This window comes from Aspergillus niger, assembly GCF_000002855.4.
Source record: "Aspergillus niger supercontig An12".
Classification (NCBI taxonomy): domain Eukaryota; kingdom Fungi; phylum Ascomycota; class Eurotiomycetes; order Eurotiales; family Aspergillaceae; genus Aspergillus; species Aspergillus niger.
In genome coordinates, this window is record NT_166527.1 from 1,725,124 (window position 1) to 1,751,826 (window position 26,703).

The 26,703-nt window shown below is 50.0% G+C and overlaps 7 protein-coding genes across 7 annotated transcripts; 6 read left to right on the forward strand and 1 right to left on the reverse strand.

Moving 5' to 3' along the window:
• Positions 1-357: 357 nt before the first annotated feature.
• On the forward strand, positions 358-1,027 carry An12g07210 (uncharacterized protein; the record flags this gene model as incomplete). The annotated part of the gene is made up of 2 exons (XM_059751023.1): positions 358-764; positions 895-1,027. 2 exons carry the CDS (start codon positions 358-360, stop codon positions 1,025-1,027), a joined length of 540 nt encoding a protein of 179 aa, XP_059604531.1.
• A 1,719-nt stretch (positions 1,028-2,746) lies between these two features.
• Positions 2,747-4,078, forward strand: An12g07220 (uncharacterized protein; the record flags this gene model as incomplete). Its single annotated transcript, XM_001395738.3, has 1 exon — positions 2,747-4,078. The coding sequence occupies one exon, from the start codon at positions 2,747-2,749 to the stop codon at positions 4,076-4,078; it is 1,332 nt and encodes a 443-aa protein (XP_001395775.3).
• Positions 4,079-5,845: 1,767 nt separating this feature from the next.
• An12g07230 (uncharacterized protein) lies at positions 5,846-17,907 on the forward strand (the record flags this gene model as incomplete). The annotated part of the gene is made up of 2 exons (XM_001395739.1): positions 5,846-6,221; positions 6,290-17,907. The coding sequence occupies 2 exons, from the start codon at positions 5,846-5,848 to the stop codon at positions 17,905-17,907; spliced, it is 11,994 nt and encodes a 3,997-aa protein (XP_001395776.1).
• A 688-nt stretch (positions 17,908-18,595) lies between these two features.
• Positions 18,596-19,629, forward strand: An12g07240 (uncharacterized protein; the record flags this gene model as incomplete). The annotated part of the gene is made up of 2 exons (XM_001395740.3): positions 18,596-19,320; positions 19,596-19,629. The coding sequence occupies 2 exons, from the start codon at positions 18,596-18,598 to the stop codon at positions 19,627-19,629; spliced, it is 759 nt and encodes a 252-aa protein (XP_001395777.3).
• A 267-nt stretch (positions 19,630-19,896) lies between these two features.
• Positions 19,897-23,599, reverse strand: An12g07250 (uncharacterized protein; the record flags this gene model as incomplete). Its single annotated transcript, XM_001395741.3, has 10 exons — positions 19,897-19,962; positions 20,072-20,193; positions 20,225-20,245; positions 20,339-20,443; positions 20,525-20,906; positions 20,967-21,196; positions 21,254-22,095; positions 22,147-22,184; positions 22,239-22,356; positions 22,407-23,599. 10 exons carry the CDS (start codon positions 23,597-23,599, stop codon positions 19,897-19,899), a joined length of 3,117 nt encoding a protein of 1,038 aa, XP_001395778.3.
• Positions 23,600-24,237: 638 nt separating this feature from the next.
• Positions 24,238-25,026, forward strand: An12g07260 (uncharacterized protein; the record flags this gene model as incomplete). Its single annotated transcript, XM_059751025.1, has 2 exons — positions 24,238-24,663; positions 24,700-25,026. 2 exons carry the CDS (start codon positions 24,238-24,240, stop codon positions 25,024-25,026), a joined length of 753 nt encoding a protein of 250 aa, XP_059604532.1.
• Positions 25,027-25,410: 384 nt separating this feature from the next.
• An12g07270 (uncharacterized protein) lies at positions 25,411-26,457 on the forward strand (the record flags this gene model as incomplete). The annotated part of the gene is made up of 1 exon (XM_059751026.1): positions 25,411-26,457. The coding sequence occupies one exon, from the start codon at positions 25,411-25,413 to the stop codon at positions 26,455-26,457; it is 1,047 nt and encodes a 348-aa protein (XP_059604533.1).
• Between the last annotated feature and the right edge of the window lie 246 nt (positions 26,458-26,703).

Genomic DNA, 26,703 nt, shown 5'->3' on the forward strand with positions numbered 1-26,703 from the left:
GGTTTTATATAAATATATGGCATTGATAATACTAATAATACTGCCTATATTCTGCATAAAACCCATCATCAAGTGTCAGACATTCACATAGTATAATCGGGCCCAAAGGCTTCCGTGGAAGAACATAATATTGACACACCAGATTATCTAATTGTACCCTTCTACCTAGATACAACTGCTTATCCACAGTATCTCAACTCAGGACTCAGTGCTCTGCGGAGATTATCCAAGACATGGATTTCGTGTCCAGCATACACAGAAAATAAATCCCATACGCAGATTTCCACAATATACACCCTCGTTGATACCAGGGAAAGACATAGTGCATATACATTGCACTTCTTCCATCTCATCGGCATGATTGGTCCACTTGCACTTCGAGGACATGAGCCCTGGGGCCAAGAATCTTTTCATATACGGCATGTACTGACCGCACGCTATGTAGCCGACTACGACAATGACAATCCGACCGACACCAGAAAGAGGAATATACCCTTGTCGTCCGAAGTACTCGATATAGATATCATGACAGAAGGGATTCTACTAGCCGAGGCACATACTCGAGCCCGTATCGGTGCCATCTTATTCAAAACACTGGCAATAGCGGAAAAGAAAGACGGTATGACTCAGGAAAAGGTGTCTTCTTCCTCCACCCAATCCGCTCAATCGGTCCTCCTTCAATACGCGACGCATATGATGATGCCTTCGGGATTATTCAATAAAAAGAGAGACTTAGTGTCAGGTAGAACCGACTACTCGCTCTGGTATGGGGGTCCGAGCGAGATGGAAGTAGACTTCGTCGTTTCGGAGGCTGGGATACTGGGAGGTTTGAGCATCTAACACATGCTGTTATACATGAGTGAGAGTGGCTCATGTTAGAAGCAATCCTTCCAGGTCTAAAAGGCAAGGCAAGGGAAACGAGGTTGAGTTTACATTATGGAATACGAAGGAAAGCAATGTAACTGACAAAATGATCAAGAGGTACTCCGATTTGGCAGAGACGGAGTCACAGGCTCGGACTTCATAAAAGACTCATTGTCCAATTAAGCGAACGACAAACCTGGCGCTAGTAAATCTTGCCGGTGTTTTCTTTAGGCAACTCGGAGGTAACGACAAATGGCAATTGAAGAATTATCTCATTATACTGTAAAATAGTAGTAATATTGATAGTAGATTTTATAGACCCTTTGCTAAAATAGTACTTGGTTTCAACTGTAGCTTAACTCATCTCATAAAATTTCACATATAGCCTCAGTTTAGAATCATGAATGATGACTATGGCCCCTATGTAATAGCCCAGGCAAAGTATTCCATTCCAGTATCAGCATACATAATTGCGTATTCCATAGATTATCATAGGACATGTACTTAAATAGGTCCTTCTGTTCCGGAAGCAGAGCTATGAATGGGAACTGGGAGAGGCAATAGAGGTTATATCGACCATGAAATGTATAATTGCCCACGCTACCGGGTTAGTCGATGGCCTGGCGCGTTGCAGTAGCTTGGAAGACATGAGCCGGCTTGAATTCATGCCCTCTTAGTAATGAGCGGGTCCAGAAGGAAGACAATGTGAGAGGGAGACTCGGAGCAATATCACTATTTATAAAATCCTTCGTCTTCATAGAGAAATAGTGTCCGACCGGTAGGATCTGCTTCCGACGCAGTGATAGTCATCCCTAGAAATCCACTTGATAAGAATTCCATCATGTTGTAAATCCATAATCTCCAGAAATTCTGATGTAAGACTAGCCCTTCTGATAGCTTACGGGGAATATATGCTATAGACGTGCTAGCAATTACGTCAAGACGGGATAATGGGGTCTCATTTTCAGTCAACAATCTGATCTTGTCTTCTAGAAGGGCTGACGGACAAAGCCGAATCCTCACCTCAGTAATTACCAAAGAAGTGACTAGAATCCATGTTGTAATAATATCGCCACTGCCATGAAAGATTGCGATTTCTGCTGCACGATGCATGGGAGATCAGACATTTCAAAACTTCATACATATCCCCTCAACCAACCAACAAGACGTGAGCCAGCGGACTGCATCGCCGCGCTTTCAACACAACAAGAAAATCCCGAGAGCGATATGGCCGGAGCTGAGATAAGCTGCAGTGGAATCTTGATGACATTTGAAATGGTGGTACGAAGGAGTGACTGAAGGTCTGACAGATATTCTCCGCTCTGCGAGGGGAAAGGTTATGGCCCGATGCCAAGTGTTGGGATACGGAAATATGTAGAGGAGAAATAGAAAATTGTGTTTTGGATCTTTCAGTTTTGGAGATGACATCGTATGATTATGCGAGTTCGTAAGGGTTGCTTTTTTCCTGGGTGGGTTTGTAATGCTGGTGTAGACATCAATGCATGTCTGCCCAGTTTCGGTGCATATTCAAGCTACGTAGTAGACGAATGTTAAGCATGAAGTTGTAAACTAGTCGGCCAATGATATAAAAGAACATCATGTCCCCGAAGTGTAGTAGTATCGTATTCGCGGTCTTCATTTTCCTTCCTAGGATATATAGCACTGGGCTTTGCATATCATCTTACATCATCTCATCTTTTTACCAAGTCATCCCTTCCCCGAGAGATATCTCACATCCCACGTCCCCTAACACACGAGGGGAATCATCCGCAAGGACAAGAATATAAATATCCTCCGTGCTTAGTGACCAAACTACGTCAAGATGCATCTCATCCCGCCCATCACCAAGCTCCTTATGACCCTCAACATCATCACAACCACCATGTCCAGCACCACCAGCACCACCCTAGTCCTAACCCGCGACGTCTGCATCATAGGCGGCGGCGCAGCAGGCACCTACGCCGCCATCCGTCTGCAGCAACTTGGCAAATCCGTGGTCATAATTGACCACAAACCGCGCCTGGGCGGACAGACAACAACATACACCAACCCAGCCATCACCCCACTCCCAATCGAATACGGGGTGACCTACTACCAGAATATGTCTATTGTGCGAGATTTCTTCGGTCACTTCAACATCCCGCTGACCTACTCGGCATTTGATTACAAGATCGACATGTTTGATTTCGTCACGGGGACGGCCATACCTGCTACTGCGGAGGCGGAATCTAATGCTGCGATGGATCGTTATATCGCGCAGCTGAGAGAGTACCCGTATCTGAGGGTGGGATTTGAGTTACCTGATCCTGTGCCGGAGGACTTGGTAATGCCTTTCGGAGAGTTCGTGGGCAAGTATAATTTGGAAGCTGGGGTCGGGGATTTGGGAGGCTCGATTGATCCCTTGGGTAATTGGCCAGATCTGCCGGCGCTTTACGTGATGAAGTATGCGAATCTAGAAGTATTGGAGGGAGATAGGAATGGATTTGTGAGGCCGAAGGGGCGAAATAACAGTGAATTGTATGGGGAGGCGGAGAAGGAACTTGGTCAGGAGGGATTGCTTCTGGGGAGTGAGGTTGTCAGCATGGACCGAGATGAAAGTGCGGACTGGGTGTATGTGACAGTGAGTAAGGGAGAGGAGGAGACAACGGTTCAGGCGAAGAGCTTGGTGGTGGCGGTGCAGCCGAGCTTGGACAGTCTGAAAGGGTTCGACCTCGGGGTAATGGAGAAGACTCTGTTTGGACAGTTCAACAATCTGTTCTTCTATACGGCATTAGTGCAAATCAAAGGACTGCCAGACCGGATGTGTTACATGAACCGCGGGGCTAATAATTCGTTCCTGATTCCGCGACTGCCTAGCATGCTGGTGCTCAAGCCTACGGAGGCGTCAGAGCTGAAGGTGGCAAATTATCTCAGCACGAAGGCGTTGTCGGAGGAAGAGGTGAAGCAGGGTATGCTTCACGATATGGAAAGTATTCGCCGGAGGACAGAAGTCGACTTCCCAGACCCAGAGTTCCTCGCCATCGGGGACCACAGCCCATACCAGCTGACGGTGCCGGCCGTGGCGATCAAAAACGGCTTCTACCGTGAGCTCAATGCCCTACAAGGGGAGCGTCGGACATTCTACACTGCGGCCACATGGGAATCTCATAGCACACCGCAGATCTGGGAGTTCACCGAGCAGATGTTGCAAAACCATCTCCTAAAAACTTTGTGATAGATTGGTAGTTGATTAAGGTAGAGATTCCGTGAATATCAGCAGACCCTAGTGTACCACTTCCATCGAGGCCCCGTAGGTCATGAAAATTGGCTTGCGAAAAGGCTGCGGATCCTTGCGAGAGCCACCTGGATCGGAGTAGAGCTGAGATCCTGCCAGACCGCGGAGACGGCATGTAATTTCCGAAGCTCCGTGGATGTGCGCCCATCCGATGGAGCAGGAAAATAACTCGGCAAATCAGCCCAGACTGAAGCCGTCAGCGATGGAGAGCCGGTTGTCAAGGTCGACTGTGAAACGTTGGACAGACGTTGTCATTCCCTCGCACAGACGCTTCGTGACCGATAACCCAGATCGGACATGGCCAATTACATATTCCCCGATCAGGAAGTACGAGATACCAGACCTGCGCACAGACTGTTGTCCCGAGACAGGTGTAACCTTATTCCGACTTCGTGTCGGACAAGACCAACAAAAGTCTATCAGATCATTGCTAAATATTTCATAAAAATCAATTGATTGCCAAATTAATCACGAAATCAACAGACTTCGCTGGGCCGTCCTGCATCAACCCGAGCTGGCCTCATCATACCCAGCAAGTTCTTACTCAACACAACGAAATTTCGCTTCCTGTCTCCACTGCTTCACAATTTCTAACCGCCCGGTCTGGTCGTTAACGGCCAAGAAGGAATTACTGTAGTCTCCGCCAGGAATGATGGGGATAAGCCCGTACTATGATAACCGGGAGGCCACGCGTCAGTTACCGCTGGACCCAATAGCAACGAATGCTGCGACAAGCCAGCTTACCTCCAGTGCGCCATCGCTGAAACCACGTGTCTCAATCCAGATATTATACTCCTGGTTATCATACAGAAAGACGACCTAGAGACGGCTGAGTGAGATGGTGTGTACTCGAGGTAGCAAACGGTGAGTTATTTACCTTGTCTGGGATTCCGAACTTCCCAATCAGCTTTGAGTACAAGAACGAGTCATTAGCTTCCACTGACAACGAATCGGGATACAGAGCAACTAACTCCATCATCGCGACAGAGCCAGAACTCTCCATTAGCTCGGAGCTTATCCCTCAGGCCAGGCTGATGGTCTTTCGGGTGGAGAGTCAGGCGATTGTCGTTATCGATGGCCAGAACGCAGCCGGTGAAGGCAGTGAAGAGACCGGCATGACTTGGCATTTTGCAATGGAAGAACGGTCGGTGCGAGACTTGGAAGCAGCCTTGCGAGCAATGTGATAGTTGCAATTGTGGAATAGAAGCGAAAGGATGGACACCGTAGTTTAAAGCAAGAAGACTTCCTCGGCGTGCTTTATTGCATCCTATGTTGCCGGAAAGTCGAGTCGTACCAAACTAAGCGTTGCACGACATCAGCTCACTGCGACTGGCCATGAGCCTTGATGCCCTCTGTAGAGGTGCTTGCTCCGCTCTTTCCAGGTAATATGGCCGACGGAAATGGGCAAGCCTGCCCGCCCTCTATCAGAAAATAGGCAAGAAATCCGGAGATGATGAAGTCATTCTCATGAACAGGGATGTGCCGCGAATACGAACATTGGATCTCACATCATCTCCAAGAGAATGCCGTCTGAAGTCTCCTGATGTCTCACTGCTAAGCGACTGCAGCGAATGCTGCCAACAGCTAGACTTTATATGACACCGCACGCCTTACATGGCTTATTCGAATCTCCTCGGAATTGCATTCCATTATCCATGATTCCTGTCTTATTCTCCTTCTTTACATTCTGCAGGAAACTCAAGCACAATGGACCAGGCGAGCAATGACAGCAAAAAGACACTTTTCTTTTCCCAGGCAACAGCGAATGCCATGTGGGCTGCCGGAATATCGCCAATGAGCGTGCAAGCGGTCCACCAGGCATCGACATTCCAGGAAGAGAAGGTTCTTGCAACGATTGCGGACAGCAAGCATCAGGTCAATGTGGAAGCACAACATTTCATCTGTCGTGATGAAAGAATCAATGTGGTTCACTTGAACAATGCGGCTCATGCACTGGCCCGGCGACATGTCGTACTACGTTCCCTCTTTTGCCTGGATGATGTTACTACAAAAGGACATCTCAGGCGGATAACAATGGTAGTTCTTGACACAGATTATCCCCAAAAAGATATCAAGCTTGTCAGTGAGCAGGCGACTCAGCATACGGAGGCGGGAATTCCCACATCAATTTTCATGTGCTGGGGTTGCCAGATACTGTGGGAACTTGCCAGTGGCAGGGAGAGATGCCATGGAAGTTAACAATCAGCTCATTGCCTGGCGAGAAAGGCTTTCGTCTATCACTGTGCTACCATACTGCAATCCTGGATGAGTCTTCGGCTTGCCAGCTGTTGCGCTACCTGTGGGGTGAGCTGCAGGCTCCCGGTTCCGCCGTTGTGTCCGACTTCTTTGCGGCCCACAGGGGCCAGGCTTTCCGACGCAGCCGTGATATGCAACGTCGGGTACAAGAGAGATTGCCGAGTGCACCACCTCTCCTAGCTAGCTTTGGTAGCACAAAGCCACTTGACAAGGAGGGGTATGGTGTCACGATTGGCAAAGTTGCTATGCCTTACCCTCGGGCTGTTGGCCCACAGATAGCACGGCAGGCCATATATATGGCACTCTGTACATTTGCCAGAACACAAGAGGCCACATTTTTAGAGTTAACGTCGCACAGGGGACTACTTCCCTCAACCCATAGAGATGTTCTGGGTCCAGTTCTAGTGCCTCAGTTTCGGTGGGCTCAACATGATAGCTACACAGCACTCTCCAATATTGCTGAGAGCCTAGCTTCGGGCTGCGACATCCACCACAACTTCTCACCTGGCGAGCTGTGCTCCTTCATTTCAGACTCATCGCACCGAACTTTTGTGTCTCTCGTTTGTCATACAGATTCATGTGCTTCCACTGGAGTGGAACCCTGGACCTGGGAAGGCAAAGAGTCATGGTCGGATGTCCCTTTGGAAATCGAGCTACTTCCATGTGGTGGGGACTCCTACCTCGTCCGCATTTGCTACCACAATAATCGGTTCAGAGACAACACCATTGTGGCATTCCGACAATTTCTTTGCGCATCTCTTGAGTGGCAACAGCATACGCATGGTGCGTGGCGAAACACTACTTTCGTGTCTGCGGTCGACCATGTCCTTTGTTCATGTCCCGATGTCACAGCTTACCTGACAAATCAGGAAAGAATTCAGACTGGAATTGGGCCCGTTGGTGGGTCATTAGGGGTCGACATCCCAAGCAACACATTAGAAATCACCATAGAGGAGTGCGAGAGACCAAATAGCCTGTGCCTTGCGCATCACTTGCTCGAGCAGAGTGTTAGAAGGTTTCCAGAGAAAATTGCGCTGCAATATAGATTTACCGATTATTTGACATATCGGGACTTGAATGATCACTGTGACCTAGTTGCTGGTGCGTTGGCATGCTGGATCCAGCATACTTACCCAGTGTCTCCCGATGATGAAATTGTTATACCGATCTCATTTGACAAAGGGTTCGAGCTGGTTATAGCTATGTTCTCGGTGCTGAAGGCAGGGGCGGCTTTCGTACATATCGATGCGAGCCTACCAGCTGACAGAATAGCGGGCATCATTCGGAAGACGGGAGCACCATTCATTCTTTACGATGGAAAGACTGATACAGATAAGCTGAACGAAGTTGCCAGGAGGGAAGGCAAGGCAATCGTTGCGCTTAATGATTTGAGCAAGGCGCAGGATCAACCTCAACTTCCGTTTACCCGAAAGGTACAACTGCCTTCCTCGCTCGCGTACATCCAAGTGACATCCGGAACGACTGGGGAGCCGAAATGTATCATGATAGAACACTGCAACTTGGTGGCTTTTATGGAAGCCGACGAGCCGGAGTTTTTGGGAAGTTGGACGACCAGCAAACTGCAGTTGTCAAATCGTACCTTTGACATAGCCATGGCGGACATATTTGGCACTCTGGGTTGTGGAGGAAGGTTAGTCCTCGGTCCAGATGCAGAGATACTGTCCTCTCTGGCAGAATGGCTGGAGATGACCAGTGTGACGGACCTGAATACGTCTCCCTTGGTTGCAGACTTGCTAAAGAACAATGTCCCAGCTCATCTAAGCGTCCTGATGGTCGGCGGAGAGCCCTTCCACCCATCTCTGATAAGAGACATCCCTAAGGAATGCCGATTATACAACAACTATGGCCCAAGCGAAACGACATTCGTAGCCACAACATACACTGTATCAGAGGAGGATGCAAATAATTCAAACGTGCCAATCGGTCGCTCTTTCGGATCCTGTAAAATTCATCTCCTGGAACCTGAAAGTGCGGAGCGGGTCAAAAGCGGAGACATTGGCGAAATATGTATCAGTGGGCCGCAAGTATCCAGAGGGTACCTGGGACAGCCTGCGCTTACTGACAAAAGCTTTTTCCCCGACCATTATGTCAAAGATGCAAAATGCAAGCTGTATCGCACTGAAGACCTTGGGCGATTTTTACCCGACGGAAGGCTTGAGTATGCCGGGCGCAAAGATAGGCAAGTGAAACTTCGAGGGCAGCGCGTCGAGACACTCGAAATAGAAATGGTGATTCGGAGAAACCCTCGAGTGAAGGCTTGCGCAGTCACCACAGGCGAATCAATCCATGGGATGGCCCTCGTTGCATTCATTGAAACACAGCTGAACCAAGAGCCATCCACCGACGCGACACCTGAAGAGCTGAGCTGGGCAAGCCTGATATCCGAGATCAAGGCCAACTTATCCCAGAGCCTGCCAGACTATATGATACCAGGGTGCATTGTGAAGCTCAAAGATGGCTTACCTCGTCTAGCGAGCAACAAGCTTGATCAGAAAGCACTGTTATCTCGAGCAACAGAAGTGCTAGCAAGCCAAGCGTTCCAAGCGGCAGTGGAATACGTCCCTCCACGGGACGAAGTGGAAAGGCATGTCTGTGAAGCTTTTGGCGACGTTCTTTCTTGCCAGGTTGGTATTACAAACAGTTTTCTGGACCTCGGAGGGCACTCTGTCACAGCGATTCGGGTCGCGGGTAAAATAAGGAAACAGCTCCGCACTGATATTACCTTCCGGGATGTGCTGGAATTCTTGACACCAGAAACTCTCAGTGCGCGGATTCGCGCTTCTGCGGAAGATATACAGCAAGGTCCAGCGACATATCGAACGCCAGATAGCATGGTTGTTCAGCAATCGTTCGCACAGGGGCGTTTATGGTTCTTGGAACAGCTTCATCCAAATCTGAGCTGGTATCACATGCCACTTGCATTCAGGCTGCGAGGACGATTGCACCTCAACGCCTTGGAGGCCGCCTTGCTAGCACTTGAAAAGCGTCACGAAACGCTGCGAACGACATTCGACGTGAGGGGCGACATGAATGTCCAAGTAGTCCATCCTTTCCAAGCCAAAAATATTCGAATGTTGGATCTTGCTGGGAACCCTGGTAGCGAAGAGGGGCTTTACTCGGTTCTCTGCCGTGAACAGACAAAGCCTTTCAATCTCATGGACGAACCCGGGTGGAGAGTAGCTGTGGTGCGAGTTAGCTCTCAAGAACATATTCTCTCCCTTGTTATCCATCATATAATTGCGGATGGTTGGTCGTTGGGGGTGGTTCTGCGAGAGCTGGCATTATTCTATTCTGAGAGCCTCCGTGGGAAAGATCCCTTGTTACAATTACCGGCCCTTCCTATCCAATACCGAGGGTACTCGCTATGGCAACGTGAGGAAGAACAGCTCCGGCAGCAGCAACGCCAACTAGCGTATTGGACGCGACAGCTGCGAGGCAGCCACCCAGCCGAGTTTCCGTGTGATAAGTCTCGACCTCCTGTGCCATCAGGACAGGCTGCTGTGAGGGGAATTAAGATCGCAGGTGCTTTATACAGGGAGTTGGCGAGGTTCTGCAGGCGACATCTTATAACACCATTCATTGTTCTCCTTGCAGCCTTTCGAGCAGCTCATTACCGAATGACACGGGCACCTGACGCGACGATCGGCACTCCAATAACAAATCGCAACCGCGAAGAACATGAAGGAATAGTTGGACTGTTCGTGAACATGCAGTGTATGAGAATTGAAGTTTCAGAGACCGATTCCTTTGAGGTACTAGTTAAACGGGTAAAGGAGATAGCAGCAGCAGCATTCGCACACAACGAGGTCCCATTTGAGAGGATCGTCTCCGAGCTACAGCCGACGCGGGAGAGTTCACGCAATCCACTGATACAAACGATATTCGCATTTCATCCAGAGCGTGTTGACAAGATTGGTCTTGAAGGCATCGACTCAGAACTGATGGGGTTGACACATGTGACAAGGTTCGACCTCGAATTTCACGTCTACCAGTGTGAAGAAGGCCTGGAAGGCGATATAATATTCGCTATTGAGCTTTTCCATGATCGAACGATCGATATGTTGCTATCGATCTTTCAAGATATACTGAGAGTAGGATTAGAAAAGCCACATGCGGATATTGAAACAATTCCTCTGTCGAGTGATACTTCCGCACTTGCCGACAAGGGCTTGTTGGAAGCTCCTTCCTCCCAATACCCGCGATACTCAAGTATAATCGATGTTTTCTCCCAGCAGGTAGCTGCACAGCCGGATAGAATAGCTATCAAGGACAATTTGTGTTATTGGACTTATGCAAGGCTTGACTTGGAGTCCGACAAAATGGCTAGATTCTTGCGTGATTTGGACCTCCCCAAAGAGACTGTGATCACGGTTTTCGCAGAACGATCGTGCGAGACCATCGCAGCCTTTTTGGGCATACTCAAGGCAAACATGGCCTATCTTCCCTTAGATATCAAGTTCCCGGCTGGTCGGATAGAGTCCATCCTTTCATTTATTGAAGGCAATAGACTTGTTCTGGTCGGCTCCGGATGTCAATTCCCAATTATGCACATGGATCGGGTGGACATTGTCCCCATGGTACGACTGTCGACTGGTGTTTCTCTTAACTCAGCATATAACGAAGGTACATTGCCTAGTCCCAATAGCCTAGCATACGTTATGTTCACCTCCGGCTCCACCGGCCAACCAAAAGGGGTCATGATTGAGCACAGAGCAGTTGTGTCACGTGTGAAGGGTTGCAATATGCTCGAGAATGGGATTGCTGCAGAGCCATTTGCGCATCTTTCCAGTATTGCTTTTGATGCTGCAGTTTGGGAGATATACACTCCCCTACTCAACGGCGGCACTGTCATTTGCATTGACAGTATTAGAGTCACGGACTTTGAAGCATTGTCCAACGTCTTTCATACTGAAGGCATTCGTGTAGCACTTATTACACCTGCCCTGCTAAAACAGCTTCTCGCACAGTCATCGGCTTCAATCTCTGGGCTTCACACACTGGTCGTTGGCGGGGATCGAGCGGATCCCAAGGACATGATCAAAGCAGGCGAGCTAGTTCAATGTGATGTCATAAACGCTTATGGCCCAACGGAGAATACCGTTATCAGCACCTTTTATCGACTTTCACAAGGCGAAGAATATCATAACGGTGTACCAATTGGACAAGCAGGAACAGCCTCCGGAGCGTATGTTGTGGATCAGCAACTATGTCTAGTGCCACCTGGTGTAATCGGTGAACTCGTCGTTGTCGGGGATGGCCTAGCGCGTGGCTATGTTGACGCACGAAGGGATGTGAATCGTTTCGTCAACATTAATATCGGCGGTCAGATGCTGAGGGCGTATCGCACGGGTGACCGAGTACGTTGCCGTCCGCCAGACGGACAACTTGAATATATTGGCCGGTTGGATGGCCAGGTCAAGATTCGAGGATTCCGTGTTGAGACCGAGGAGATCGAGCACGTTCTCCGCAGTTCGGGACTAGTCGGAAACGCCGCAGTGCTCTTCCAGCAGCCTGATGATTATGAGGCCCGGCTAGTAGCTTTTGTCACGCTGTTGAAGGAAGGCGACAACCAAGGTCCCATGGATGAAACAACAAGGTGTAGAAGAGAAAGGGAATCAGAACAGGCTTGGAAACAAATCTTCAGTGAAGTCACTTATGACAGCCAGATCGACCCTCGTGACGCCGGTAGGGACTTCTCTGGATGGAAGTCAATGTACGATGGTACCGACATCGACAAGAAAGAAATGGGGGAATGGCTGAACGACACAATCACAACGTTGCTCAATGGTGCACCGCCAGGAAATGTGGTCGAGATTGGGACGGGCTCAGGGATGGTTCTCTTCAACATTGCAAACGACCTGCAGACCTATGTCGGACTTGAACCGGTACAGTCGATAGTGGAATTTGTCAAGACAATGATAGACAAAGTTGATCCGACACTAGCAAGCAAAGTACAGCTACACGTCGGAAGCGCCAGTGACTTGGACAAGATATCGTCCAACATTGTATCGCCCGATCTTGTGGTGGTGAATTCTGTTGCGCAGTATTTCCCCAGTGCGGAATACCTGTCCAGGCTCATCCTGGAACTTCTGCGAAAGCATCAGGCCAAGACCCTCTTCTTCGGAGACATACGTTCATATGCACTATATGCTCAGTTCCAGGTCACCAAGGCCCTGCATGGAAAAGGCGAAACTAGTCCTGAATACATCCGTCAAAGTATGGAAGATACTGTGGCGAATGAAACAGAGCTGTTGATTGACCCTGCCTTCTTCACGTCTCTAGCAGCTAGATTCCCATATCTCATCCACCACGTTGAAATACTTCCAAAAAGGATGCGGGCGACGAACGAACTAAGTTGCTATCGTTATTCGGCCATTATTCATGCTGTGCGACAGGACTACCTCCCGATTATTCACACAGTAGATGCAGACCAGTGGATCGACTACAGCTCCCAAGGTTTAAGCGGGGACGGGCTCTTGGGGCTATTAATGGAGAGCTCGGAAGCAGCTGTTGTAGCTATCGCCAACATTCCGTACAGCAAGACTCTTCTTGAGAGACTAGTCGTCGAGGAATTATCCAAACAGACAATTATTACAGACACTAATTGGTTATCATCGGTCCGTCAGAGAGCAGATGAGCTTAATGGACTTTCGGCAGTGGATCTTGTTGATCTGGGTAACTTGGCAGGCTTCTATGTGGAGTTGAGTTGGGCGCGCCAATTTTCCCAACACGGAGGACTGGACGCCATCTTTCACCGCATTGGAACCCCGTATGGACGACAAAGGCCCATGTTTCGATTCCACACGGATCATGAAGGTCGCTTAAATCGGGAGTTCAACAATTCACCGATTCACGGTCCGTCGGCACGCCATATCGAAAGGGACCTCCAGCAAATTCTGAAATCACGCCTGCCTTGGTACATGGTTCCGGCCATGATACGGATCCTTGACGACATGCCTACCAATCACAGTGGCAAGATAGACAGACGAGCTCTGTCTGATATTGCGGCCACAATAACACCTAGACAGGTACCCGTTGACATGCCCTGCGTGCGTCCGAGCAATAAGTTCGAAGTGGTCGTCTGTGAAGAATTCGGTTATGTCCTTGGATGTGAGGTGGGCGTTACAGAGAATTTCTTCGACCTTGGTGGGCACTCCTTGATGGCAACAAGAGCAATATCGAAGATTGTTCAGCGAACACAGTGTGCCATCACGGTCCGAGACCTTTTTGACTGCCCAACGCCAGGAGCTTTGGCAAGCAGGATTTCACAAGTTTGGTACGGCAGGGGCGATGAAGACGCAGAAGGTAACGGAGTTCAAAACATTGATGAGTCTACTGATTGTGAGCCTGTCGTGCACGATGGATGGGACCAGGCTGTGGATGCGGTCGGGTTTTGCGCAGAGGACGTGGTGCACATAATGCCATGTTCTCCTTTTCAGGAGGGTGTCCTTGCTGCCGACCTCGTCCTGGGAGACCAACCCGCTTATTTGGCCACCATGAAGCTGAAATTTGACGGACACTTGGAAGTGGATATGTTGCAGTCAGCGTGGCGTTCAACAGTAGCACGAGAGGAGATGCTTCGAACAGCCTTCGTACCATCCCCGCAAAATTTGTCCATAAATGGATTCTGCAGTGGAGCCTTTCTGCAGGCCGTCCTCCGTTGTGATTCCAACGAAGTGGAAAGGGTCTCGACGCTGCGGCAGCAGGAGTTCGATCCACAGCCTGAGCTGGGGATGGGTCATATACCAGTTTCATTGGCATTAAGACAAAATGATGCACCAGGTGCAATCACAATTGAGTTGACGATGCATCACGCACTGTATGACGAAGCCTATTTATCTTGTGTTCTGGATGGGCTGTCTCGTGAATATCACCATACACACGATACTAGCCCAACAAACGATGGCCAGGACAGTCACATGCCGTTCGCAGCGTTCATTCACACGTTGCAAAAGAAGGATCGATCGGTAGCCTCCTCCTTTTGGAAAGAATACCTACATGGGACGCCAACATGTACCTGGCCAATTTCATGCGGTCTCAGAGGTCCTATGAATGGAGGTCAAATCCCACAGGAAGCTTGTGCTGAATGGAATGGAGATGCAGAAGCACTGTCAAGAATCTACGGCACCACCCCTGCCAGTATTGTGAGAGCGGCTTTGGCTTTGTCCATTGCTGTACACAGCGAATCTGACGACGTTATCTTCGGTGAGGTGTCGAGTGGCCGGGCTCATTCAGAGTTCGTCAAAGGCCCCTGCATCGCCACGCACCCGGTACGAATTTCGCTCCAAGCGGATGCAATGCAGCATTATAAGGAAGGACCACAAGGGACAGTTTTTATGGAAACGCTCCTCACGCGCAGCCGAGATGCGTTCTTGGACACGATGCCATATCAGCAAGTTGGACTCGAATCTATTCGACGGTTGTCTGAGAATCCTGACTTACTTCCTTTTCAGGTGCTCTTTGTTTTCCAGGGACAAGTTGCAAATGCCAAGAATCATGGAAGTTCATGGAGCCGATTCCATATGGCTGACGATAAGTTGAAACATACCGACTTTCCCTTAGTGCTGGAAGCGTTCTGTGAAGAGCTCACAGGTCATCTTCACATGCGATGTGTGTTTGATCCGGTGGCAATACTTCCGGCAGATGCAGATTGGGTGTTACAGCACATCATTGATTCGATTGACCTCATGCAAACATGTTCCATGCGACAGCAAGGAGAACGACGCCCTGAGGCTAAGCTCGTCATCACAGAGCGAGAGAAGATTGCCATCGGGCAATTGTTGGGCCACGAAAATATGGAATCCTCTTCTGACGACGGTGGTGCGTTGTCTACCGCTGTCGAACTCTTTCGCAAGCGCGCAATGGAAATGCCGGAGAAAATTGCTTTGCAGGTCCAAAGAAGCGATTTTGTCACGTTCAGACAACTCGACGATCTAAGTAATCAGATTGCTGTAGGCCTTGAAGGAATGCTAAACTATCAAACAAGTGAGACCTCCAGGCAGAGATGCGTGCCGATCTTTTTCGAGAAGTCATTCCACATGGTTAGCGCCATTTTCGGCATCCTGAAGGCCGGAGCGGCTGTTGTTCCCATGGACATTCAACATCCGATGCAGAGGCTAGAGACAATATGCAGAACAACCGCAGCCACTGTCTTCCTTTGGGATGGTATGAATGCTGGCGAGAAGCTACAAAATCTTGTCAAGTTAACGGGAGCAACTGCACTGACCGTAGAAGATTTTCTCCATAATACCAACCCGACGTACAAGCAGAAAGTTCTACCTCTGGACTCTCTGGCTTATGTGCTCTTTACCTCAGGATCAACCGGTATCCCAAAAGGGGTGATGGTCGATCATCGGAACTTGGCATCGTTTCTGTCCTCCAAAAGAGGAAGTACTGACTGCTCATGGACTTCGAACAGACTCGCGCTGCTTGCTCCTACCTTTGATGCGGCAATGGGAGATTTGTTCGCCACGATCTGCAAAGGTGGTCGACTCTTGTTGGGAAAACAACAGGATATGCTCTCCGGGTTGAGTCATTGCTTAGAAGATCTGAGTGTCACACATCTGTCACTAACTCCCACGTTGAGTACGCTGATACTGAACGACCTTGACAACGAAGGGTTATCTTTCATGCGCTCTTTAGTCTTTGGGGGTGAGACTTTTCCAGTCAGTATCCTGGGTCGTGTACCCAGTTCAATAACGGTCTGGAATGGTTATGGCCCTACCGAGACGACCATTGAAATAGCAGCCTGCAAGGTACAAGGACCAGATGTTGATGTTTGCGGAGGCCGATCGTTTGTTCCCATTGGAGAGCCGGGCCAGAACAGACACATTCGGGTGCTATATCCCGGAACTACGGAGCAAGTCCCACTGGGTTCAGTTGGCGAGGTGTGCATTAGTGGACTACAAGTGACACAGGGCTATCTAGGCCAGCCTGAGTTGACCGCGGAACATTTCATACCAGACCCGTTCTCACCGACGGGACGGGGGAGAATGTACCGTACGGGAGATAGAGCAAGACTCCACGGAGATGGATACCTTGAGTACCTTGGTCGCATGGATGGGCAGATAAAAGTTCGAGGCTTCCGAATTGACACTGAAGAGATTTGTTCGGTAGCGCGGAAGCATCCGCAAATCATTGCGTGTGCAGTGATTAAGCTTCAGGGCAACGGAACTGAGACCCTGACAGCGTGTGTTGAAGTGGAGCATCAACTCAAGCTCGGAAATGTCATATGTGAAGCCACAATTAAGGAGCATCTGGCCCAAAGCCTTCCCGCCTATATGGTTCCAGCCTTCATCTGGGTGCAGACAAAACCCTTACCTCGTACGACAAGTGGCAAACTAGACAGAATCGGTATTGCCAAGATGGCCGAGGACAAGCACAGCGAGAGTTCAAAAGACCGTCTGGGGCACTCTCATGTGCCTGTGCACGCTGCGCCGGGAAGCCTAGAACACAAGATAGCTTCACTCTGGGCACAGGTGCTAGGGGTCAACGAAGACTCAATTGACGTCACGGCAGCATTCCATGAAATGGGCGGTGACTCCATTCGCGCCGTAGCATTGCTCGCAATCCTTCGTCGACAAGAGCTGCACCTCGATCTGATAGACGTTTCACAGACTTCAACAGTACGGTCGCAAGCAGCCAGAATTGGAAAGGGGTCAGCCGTCAGACACAATGCGAAATACCTACATTTCCAGATGCGCCAAGGGAGTGTGGCAACAATTGTCCTTGTTCACCCATTCCTTGCGCAGTCCACTGTTTTCAAGCCTCTGCTGCCATTACTAGACGACTCGTTTGATGTGCTTCTAGTCGATGACCCATTTATGGGCACAGCCAGTTATCCCAGAACGCTTTCTCAATGGGCCAATCATTACTTGACCGATATCAAGGAACAGATTCAGACCGACTACCCCGTGCTATTTGGGGGGTATTCATTTGGTGGTCTCATTGCATTCGAGATGGCCCAAAAATGGGACCAATTATACGGAGCCCATTCCAGCTCCGTAGTCCTGCTCGACCCTGGTACTTACGAGATAGATAATACAGTACCGGAGAGTGAAAGTGAGAAGGACAGCTTGATCATGAAGTCGCTGGGCAGGTCGGAGATCAGTCCTCAAGACATCTTGCCGCTTCGAGAGTGCTTCGATGGATACGTGAGAGCCTTGAAGGAATCAGAGTGTCCACCAATATATGAGGGTAATTGCCTTCATGTGGCGTTGCCCGATCGGCTTCAGGATGGAGTGGTCGATTGGTGGAAGAAGTGTTGTCCCAACATCACTTTGGGCGTTGTCGACTGCGACAATCATTACACGTTGATGAGGGATGCAAAGTCCCTGACAGTTATCAGTCAGTTAATCAATGAGCATTGCCACGCCATTATAGAAGAGAACCGAGCGGTGAGCAGTGCGAGTTCAGAATCCCGATTGTATGGGGGATCTTCGAGAACCGACGTGTCGCTGGAAGATGGAGACGCGAAGGAGCAGCCCAGGTGACCGGTAGGCCTAGCTAGGCCTTGACAGGACTAGCGCGTCTCTTCGTATCTACATCCCGATACGGGATAGTCGGTCTTGCATAAACAGTTATGCTTAGTCATCTATGAAAGACTCCAGAAACAAACAACTTGAGCAGTCATAGAAAGTCAGACAGCCTATCTCACTGTAAGAGTCCTGACTGGTTTCCTCCGTAGGTCTCCCGATTCCCAGATTTAGATGCCACAATCTGAAACCTTCGACCGGACACATTAGTTCGGTTTGGGGCTAGACGAGCGGATCAATCATGAACATTAACTTCATCCCGCAAGGGTTACAAGGCCCGCTGCGCTAACCCATTCGCTGGAAAATTCGCCGAGGTACTACCGCTCTTACCTGCAGTTTGCTGTATCGACAAACTAAATACCACGCAGGATCACACAGCCAAACGCCTGTCAGCACTAGTCCATAATAAGCTCCGCTGCCTCGAACCTTTCACTTGGAGCTGAAAATCATGGTCCAGATTCCCGCCTAAGGACAGCTATATGTAGAGTTTGACCTACACGATCTGAAACTTGCTTATCTTCAATCATCTACCACCACATAGATCATCATATATATCGGAGACTCTACTACCTAGTACCCTCCATTAGTAGCTCAATTTTGCAACCCCTGAGATATATACATAGTATCAACACACAACTGCATCAAAATGGGCCAAACCCCCTCTACACCCCAGCCCGGCACCAAACTTCAAGTTATCGGCGCAGGCCTCCCCCGCACCGGCACAGCATCCTTCAGCGCGGCCTTAGCTATCCTCCTCGACGGCCCCGTCTACCACGGCGGTACGCAGACAACAATAGGCCCACCAGACGAAATCACGACATGGATGAAAATCATGCGCCTCGTACTCAACGAAAACCCCCTTGACCGACAACAAGCCCTCACCCTCATCGACCACCAATTAGACGGATACGCCGCCATCACCGATGCCCCCGGTTCCCAACTCGTCCCGGAGCTGGTGGAAGTCTACCCCGACGCCAAGGTCATCTGCACCGTTCGCGATCCGGTAGCGTGGGGTAAGAGCATGACACAGGTGGAGGGTCTTGTGCGATCACCGTGGTTTCTTCAAGTCATGTTGCTGCCGCTTCCCGGGATGAGGCATTTCGTGGATTATCTGGGGTTGACTGCGTTGCAGTGGCGAAGGATTTATGGGAGGAATGGGGGCCCCGGAGGTGCTTATCATAAACATATTGAGTGGCTGAAGGAGGTTGTTCCGGAGGAGAGGTTGGTGTTTGTTGATGTTAGGGATGGGTGGGAGCCGCTGTGCAGGGCGCTGGGGAAGGAGGTGCCGAAGGGTATACCATTCCCGCGAATCAATGATTCCGAGGCGATAACCCGGACTGTAAGACAGCATGTTCGTCGTGGGTTGATTCGGTGGGTGGGTCTGTTTGCTGTCGTTGGTGCAGTATCTTCTGGCGTGTATTTTCTGCAGAGGTGAAGAGAGTGTGATTGGCGTGTATTATTTATTCGTCTTTAAGCTCTCCATGGGATCCAGGAGGAGATACTAACCGGAGAGGGGGTTGTGTCAGTCACATTTGTATATATTTAATAATGTATACCCATTCAAAACTAAGTGTATAGTGCTAGAGATGGGGTATTCTAGGCATGAGGTCCCCCTACATAGGGACTACTACTAGTACTAGTAGTAGTACTAGCAGTTCGCATTTCAAGACGCCTGTCTGAATGGCATGCATCACATATATATAATCAGTTATAACTCTCACGGCAACAAATGCAGGGCCAAGAGGGAAATAGAGCATGTATCCGGGTAACACCACACACGAATCCATATCCTACGGACTACAAGTGAGAGATTAGTAGCATATTTTCGGTTTTCGATGATCGCTCAATCAATTCGAGGAGAGGCCGATCAGTTGAGGTTTCCCTTTTGGGCAACTGGCATTAATACGGGATATCGTTACACACGGTATATTACCACCAAACCAGGCATCAATACCATTGAAACAACCCTAACCGACCAGAACATCTGCCAAATTTCGGACCCCAGGAACCTCCCTGTTCACAAGTCAGTCAATAAGCCAGTCTTCTCATCTCTATTACTTTCTAAAAAAAAAAAAAAAAAAAAAAAAAAAAAAAAAAACATGCAAGACAAGAGGCAACTCACATTCGACGCATCCATCAAGGAGAAGTGATTCCCCTCAGCGCGAATCACTCGCACATTATCCAGCAAATCCTCCCACCCCAGCGCCCCGTTATCGACCCGATCATCCAAGAACAAGTGAACATCTTCAGAGTGCAGTCAAGGCCACATACTCACCAACTAAGCTTTCGGATAAATCTACTTAAATTCAGGTATTCATATCACTCGCATAATAGTTTGAGACGCTGCGACTAACGGTTATACAAGTCTGTAACCCGAATTAACACACACTCTCTCCCTCCCCGCGCCCCTTGCTGCAATTACCCGAATAGGCTATGGGCAGCTCCACGGTGGCTGTCAGATACCAAGTACAGCACTTCTGCATCCAGTCAAAGCCTATGCTCCATGAGCACATCACTGAAGCAAATATTTAGATCCCAGAATCCGGCCAGCAATCCATAACTCCCCCGCCCTCACGCACAGCGACCACCACCGAGCCTTCACCGCGCAATGGATTTCCATCCCACAATACAAAATCACCTGTATATGCTTGGCTAACATTGACCGCACTCTTGAGCCCCAGAATTTGTTCAATGTTGGATGATACCAGCGCAAGAGCCTCCTTGTCGCTCAGTCCAGCTTGCTTAGCTGCCCAGCGCGCCTCCCGCGCTAACCCATGGAGTCTGGAATCGCCTTGCAACGCTAAACCCAGTTGCACACCCGCTTCAATCAGCACCTTTGCTGAGCTGTCGCTGAGTGGCGGCCCTGGGAGCGCATTCTTCTTCTCCCATCTATCAGGCGCTCCGAGGTTGCCAGTTAAAATAACTGGGATGCCTGCTTCGGCTAGGGGTTTGGCGACCTGATCGGAAGGTGTAAGTTATAATGGGACTAGCGGGGATTGAAATGGAGGGTGACTTACGAGAGCAGCGCTATGGCCACCGTATATAATCAGATTAGTCGCAGGGAAGTCTCGTTTAACCAAAACCAATTGCGCGATGTCGTCCTCATTGTATGTCTCAACCACCAACGGAAGGGAGCCATTCGCAGCTTGTGCATACACGCCGTGCTGCTCTGCGTCGCTCTTGCTGCCCTCCTGCAAGATCTGACGGAGAGTCTGAATTCCCGAAGCAACAGTTGGGGTATCTCCGTCTGACAGAATTTGTTAGACACATATTCTTTTGTTTCGTATGAAACCGAACTACTCACCTTTGGCCCCTTGCCCGATCACGAAATGAAGCGCCACATCGTCCTTCCAGATTCCACCATCTAGTATCGTCACATTGGGTCCAGTTCTCAACCCCACACTGACACCTCGGACAAGTCCACTGCCATGCGGCGGGGTGATAGCTCTCGTGACTCCTCCAATTCTCGCTCTGCCAAATGCAACCCCATGGAGGTGGGCACCATATTTGGCAAAGTGGACGCTTTTTGCTTCATTCAGAATGTCACCAGTTGGGCCACTTGATCCGTCACCTGTCGACTCCTCAGACGAAATTGCTTGTATTCCAAGGTTGTTTCCAAAGGCAATCAGTCCGGGAGTGAGGTAACCATTGTTCAGCGCTACCTCAGTGACTCCCTCGTCCTCGCCCCTTAGGCAGGTTTGCTTCGCACCAAGACACGCAAGTGTGTTGTCTTCGACCACAAGGACCAGATCATCGGTCGCTTGATCAAGACTCGGGCTGTCAATCAGGGCTTTCTGAATACCAGTGAAAACGAGGCGCGACTTTGAGCAGACATTAGTCCGCTGATCTAGATCAATCGTCGGTCGCGTCTCTGGTACACGTTGCAAATCATCGACGCCAAAAGAAGAAGATTCATCTGCAATGTCTCCCTTCTGCAACAACGGGCGTCCGTCAATGAACACCTCGACAGCCGTAGCACCGACTTGGAGCGGATGGCTGTCCCAAATAACAATATCGGCGTCGTAACCCGGACGAAGGTATCCGATGCGGTGGCTCTGCTGTACTGAATGGGCTGGAACTGAGGTGACTGACTGTAGGGCCTTATCGGCTGGTAGGCCAAAGGAGTGAGCAATGGAGGCTTGATCGCTATCCAAGTGTCAGCAGTCTTATCGGGAGAGGTGTTAGGAAGCGACTGACAGAAGATATTTGGCATAATTCTCCTCCCCGGTATGATCCTATATTGATATTAGTATGTCGCATTCATACGGTTCCGAAGGTCGTTCTCATACCGACTTGAAAGCAACCCGCACTCCATGTTCGTTGAGTATCTTCCCTGCTCGCAGATTCGCTTCATAGGCCTCGGCCTTGAACAGCGCATTGTCCGCGAATGTAGCAACGGTGACATTCCTGCATTTATTAGTTGGCACCTAACTCACAGACATGGGATGTATACTCACGGCTCTAGACGTTTCAGCAGCTCAGGCACCTGCCACGCTTCCAAGGCATGGTGAAAAGCTCGAGGATGAATGCCAAACTCATGGAGTACCACCAGCATACGCTCCAAATCCTCCGGTGTATAACAATGAACATTCACATTCAATTCTCCTCTTATCAAGGCCACGAACGTAGCCAACTCGAATGAATCCGGTCGCCGCCCTTGTTGTTCAAGAAAGCGTGATATATGCCGAGCTCGATCAAACCTGGTGTGCTCGATTTCCAACGCTCCGCGACACCAAGCAGCCTGACGCTGCTCGATTTCGCGTGCCTCTGCGAGCTTCTCCCGCAACAGCCAGGCAAGACCCATGCGGGTATGTTGATAATTGCGTTTCGGGTTTTCACCACACGCCATTTTAAGATACCGCCGGCGGTCTTGCTCTGGGATACCGTGCTCCAGGAGCAGTTCCTCGATTATGGGTTCACCGTGTTCACCTGGAAAAGGCAGATTCTTGATAGGGTATGCCTCACCGCCGACGATGTTTGCTGAGCCCGGTAGAACAAGCGAAGAAGTGACACCGCCCGATGCGATGATCCTAATGGCTGGATCGGACGGCGTGAAGCCGTCGATTGCGCGCACAAACGGAGTAATGGGTCCGAGTGACTTCTCGTTCACGTCACTTGTTGCTGCCACTTGAGGAAATGGCATTAACAGGTGATGAGAGTGCATATCCACTAGGCCTGGCGTGACATGCTTGCCGTGGACGTCGATAATGTTTGCGTTCTCGGGCGGAGCATCACCAGAGCCAGTGGGAACAACGGAGGTAATAACACCAGCCTCGAAGAAGATGTCTACAGCGTCTGAGAGTGTCGACTCGCCGTCAAAGAGGGTCGCATTTTGGATAACGACCGGGGTGGCTTGTCCAGAGACCGGGTTCCATCGGGGATTATTCTGTCTTGAGCTGTCCCCAGCATCTGGCACATGCAGTTGGCGTTCGGCATCATAGCATTGTTGCAGTCCATCATAGAAATCGTGATGCGTGGTTGCACTGGTTGACAATAGCAACTCCCTTGGATTCGCTCCGACCAGCAGAATTGCCGCGGCACAGATCCCCGCACAAATTGGCAATTGCCATTGTCTTGTTGCGCGGCCTCGCGGTCGTCCAAAGGACGAGGTCCGATACAGCGGGATAAACGTGTCCTCCTTGACAGTCATTGTCGAGTCCACCGCCACACAATGAAGTGGAATTGACGAAGGTAAGAAGTGACGGCTATCGCGGGGTGAGGTAGTCGTTCGACCCTTGCGTGACTGCAAGCCGGTACGACGTCAGCATATCTATTGCGTGGGTCCGACCGCATTTCTTATCAGATAAGTATCATCTATCTGTCCTGTCCACTGTTAGGGCAGACTGCAATTGGTGGTTGCCACTGCATTTAGTAAGGATCCCTCATTCTTCTGCCATGTGTTTACAAAACCTAATTGAGTGTTTCTATCCAAGCAGGAGCTTGAAGCTAACGCGGGGCCGACCGAGAGCTGCTTTGCCCCCATTAAGCCGCGACGGATGAAGCTCTTGGCATGTCTTCCCGCTTCGGCCAATCTTCACCGTCTTATCGACAACCCGCGAACAATTCCATTACATCTAGTGCTGACAGCGGATCATTGAAGCCTAAGACCCATCTGGCAAATTTTAAACGAGCCAACCTATCCCATAACTTTTCAGCCTCTCTTGGTAACCGGATCAGTGGGGGCCATTTTCTGAATCGCGATCATTTATTAAGAGGCGATTCCCTTCTCATCCCTACATTACCAACTTAAATTAGCCATAATCTATTCTACCTCTCCTGGATCGCAATATGCCCAACCCAACACTAGTCTTCTGTGCCGGTGCCTGGTACTCACCAGTAGCATTCGGCCCACTCATCGAAAAGCTCCCCGACTATACCTGCCGTACCGTGGCCTTCCCCTCCATCGAGCAAGCCACTGAGGTCAAAGACCTCCAACCGGATATTACCGCAGTCCGCAGTGTCGTCGAAGAGGAATGCGATGCCGGAAATGACGTTGCAATTGTCTTGCACAGCTGGTCTGGTCTCCCCGTCAGCAGTGCCCTCGATGGACTCAGCAAGACGGAGCGCCAAGAAGCGGGTAAACCAGGCGGCGTGGTGAAGCTCATTTACCTCTCGGCTTTCATTCCAGATGTTGGCGAGAGTTTGATTGGGGCGTTCGGAGGGGTGGCGCCGGACTGGTATGTTCGGGATGTGAGTATACCTTCTCCGTTAGTTGTATGTTAATAAAAGTGAATTTCTAATGTGGTATAGGTGGAGAATGGCACCGTGACGCCGGATGATCCTTTCAAGTTATTCTTCCACGATGTTCCCGATGGACAGAAATGGGCCGAAACACTACGACCTCATGCATGGGCGACTAAGAATAGCCCTGCCACGAGTGCAGCGTACCTGCGAATTCCAAGTGCCTATCTGCTATGTGAAGATGATCGGGCAATTCCATTATTTGCGCAAGAAGGGATGGTCGAAAAAGCACGAGCTAAGGGAGCCACGTTCGAGACAGACAAGGTTAAGACGGGACATACGCCGTGGCTGGTGGTGCCGGACCAAGTGGTGGAGTTTGTGAAGAGACATGCATGAGATTAATATAAGTAATTTATAGAGCAGCCAATTCGATTGATCGAATCCTTCCATTCACACCCTGCTCCCCTTCCAAATGAGGGGTTCGAGCATTGAGACACAATTAGTGACGGGTGGCCCCATTACCGGATTCCGTCCGCGCCTGTCTTCCTGCATGAAGCTAACAACTTAGTTGCTTGGTTTAGTCTTCCCATTCCCACTTAATATCCTGCTCAACTGTACTTCTACTGGTTCACTCCCCTCAGGCGGAATATATAATACCCCTTTTCCTCGATACCATCAGCCCGGTAGGGCATTGCACCTTTGTGCAATTCCAATCTCCACAAACCCCCAAACCCTGCATAAGTACTACCTCTCATGCTCTTCACCACCACGGCCACAACAATGGCACCGAAAACGCCCGAATCACCACCCCATCGAGGTCTTCTCATCCCCGAAGTCCTCGAACGCATCCTTATCCACCTAGACATCCGCACCCTCCTCCTCTCCCAACGCGTCTGCACCGCCTGGGCCACAATAATCCAAGAAACCCCATCCCTCCAACAAGCCCTCTTTTTCGCCCCAACCCAATGCCCCGAAGAAGACATCATCTACAACCCCCTCCTCATCGAACGTTTCCCACCCTTCTTCCCAAATACCATCCACAATGACCTCGCCAAACCAAGAGACTGCTACCCGCCTCATTTCCTCCCCATGCAATACGTCGGCGATGACTGCGCCTGGAGCCACCCCGTCAAAGACGACCTCACCCGAGCACAAGTCTTCTATTCCGAACTCCCTCTCCAGAAATATCCCCTGCGCCGAAAGGCCTACCTCCATCCCGAGGCCTCCTGGCGCCGCATGTTAACCCAGCAGCCGCCCGCACCAAACATTCCCGTTCTCCGCGTTTGGTCCTACGCCAGATACAAGACGTTTGATCGATACCGCATCCCAGGCACATTGAAAGATGTGATGGATCTGGAGAGATACGTCAAACAAAACCCGAAAGACTCCGAGCCTTCATCTCCCCCCGAGGATAATAATACCATCGACCCCGAAAACAACGGCGTCACAATGGGCCTCCTCTTCGACTACGTAACCTGTGATCTGGATCTCAAGTGGTGGATGATCATGTGGGGTGATCTGCCCCCCGTGTCGATGGCGCTGGAGTTGGGACCGGAATATGTAGAGGCTTATAAGCGCGCAGCGAAAGATGGGAGTATTGTGATCCTCACATTTCAGATCGTGCAAGGGTTCGAGTGGTGGTATGATATTGCTGGGGCGAATGCGAAGAATTTGAGGTTTCGTATTGTCGATGAGTATAGGGCGAGGGGGTGGGTCGGGGAGAGGCCGCCTACGTTTTCGAATCGGTTGAGGACAGTGGAGAAGGGGAGCTTTCCGCATTTTTCGACAATTGCGCCGTTTCTGGCGAGGTATTTGGCGCCGGGGTAGGGTTGTGCTATAGTGGTGTGCCTCTATGTTTGAAATGCCTCTGTTTTGTTGTCTGATTGCGTGTAACGAATACAAAGTTGGGGGTTTGAACGCTCTACTAAAGAGATCAGAAGGGATATATTGCGTCTGCTTAGTGATTCCTAGAAGATATTGCAGTACCATTATTTCCATGGCATACGAGCTTGTTCTCCTGGAGTATGTATCAAGCGTAGCACGGAACTAAAATCACCAAAACTAAGTACCAAC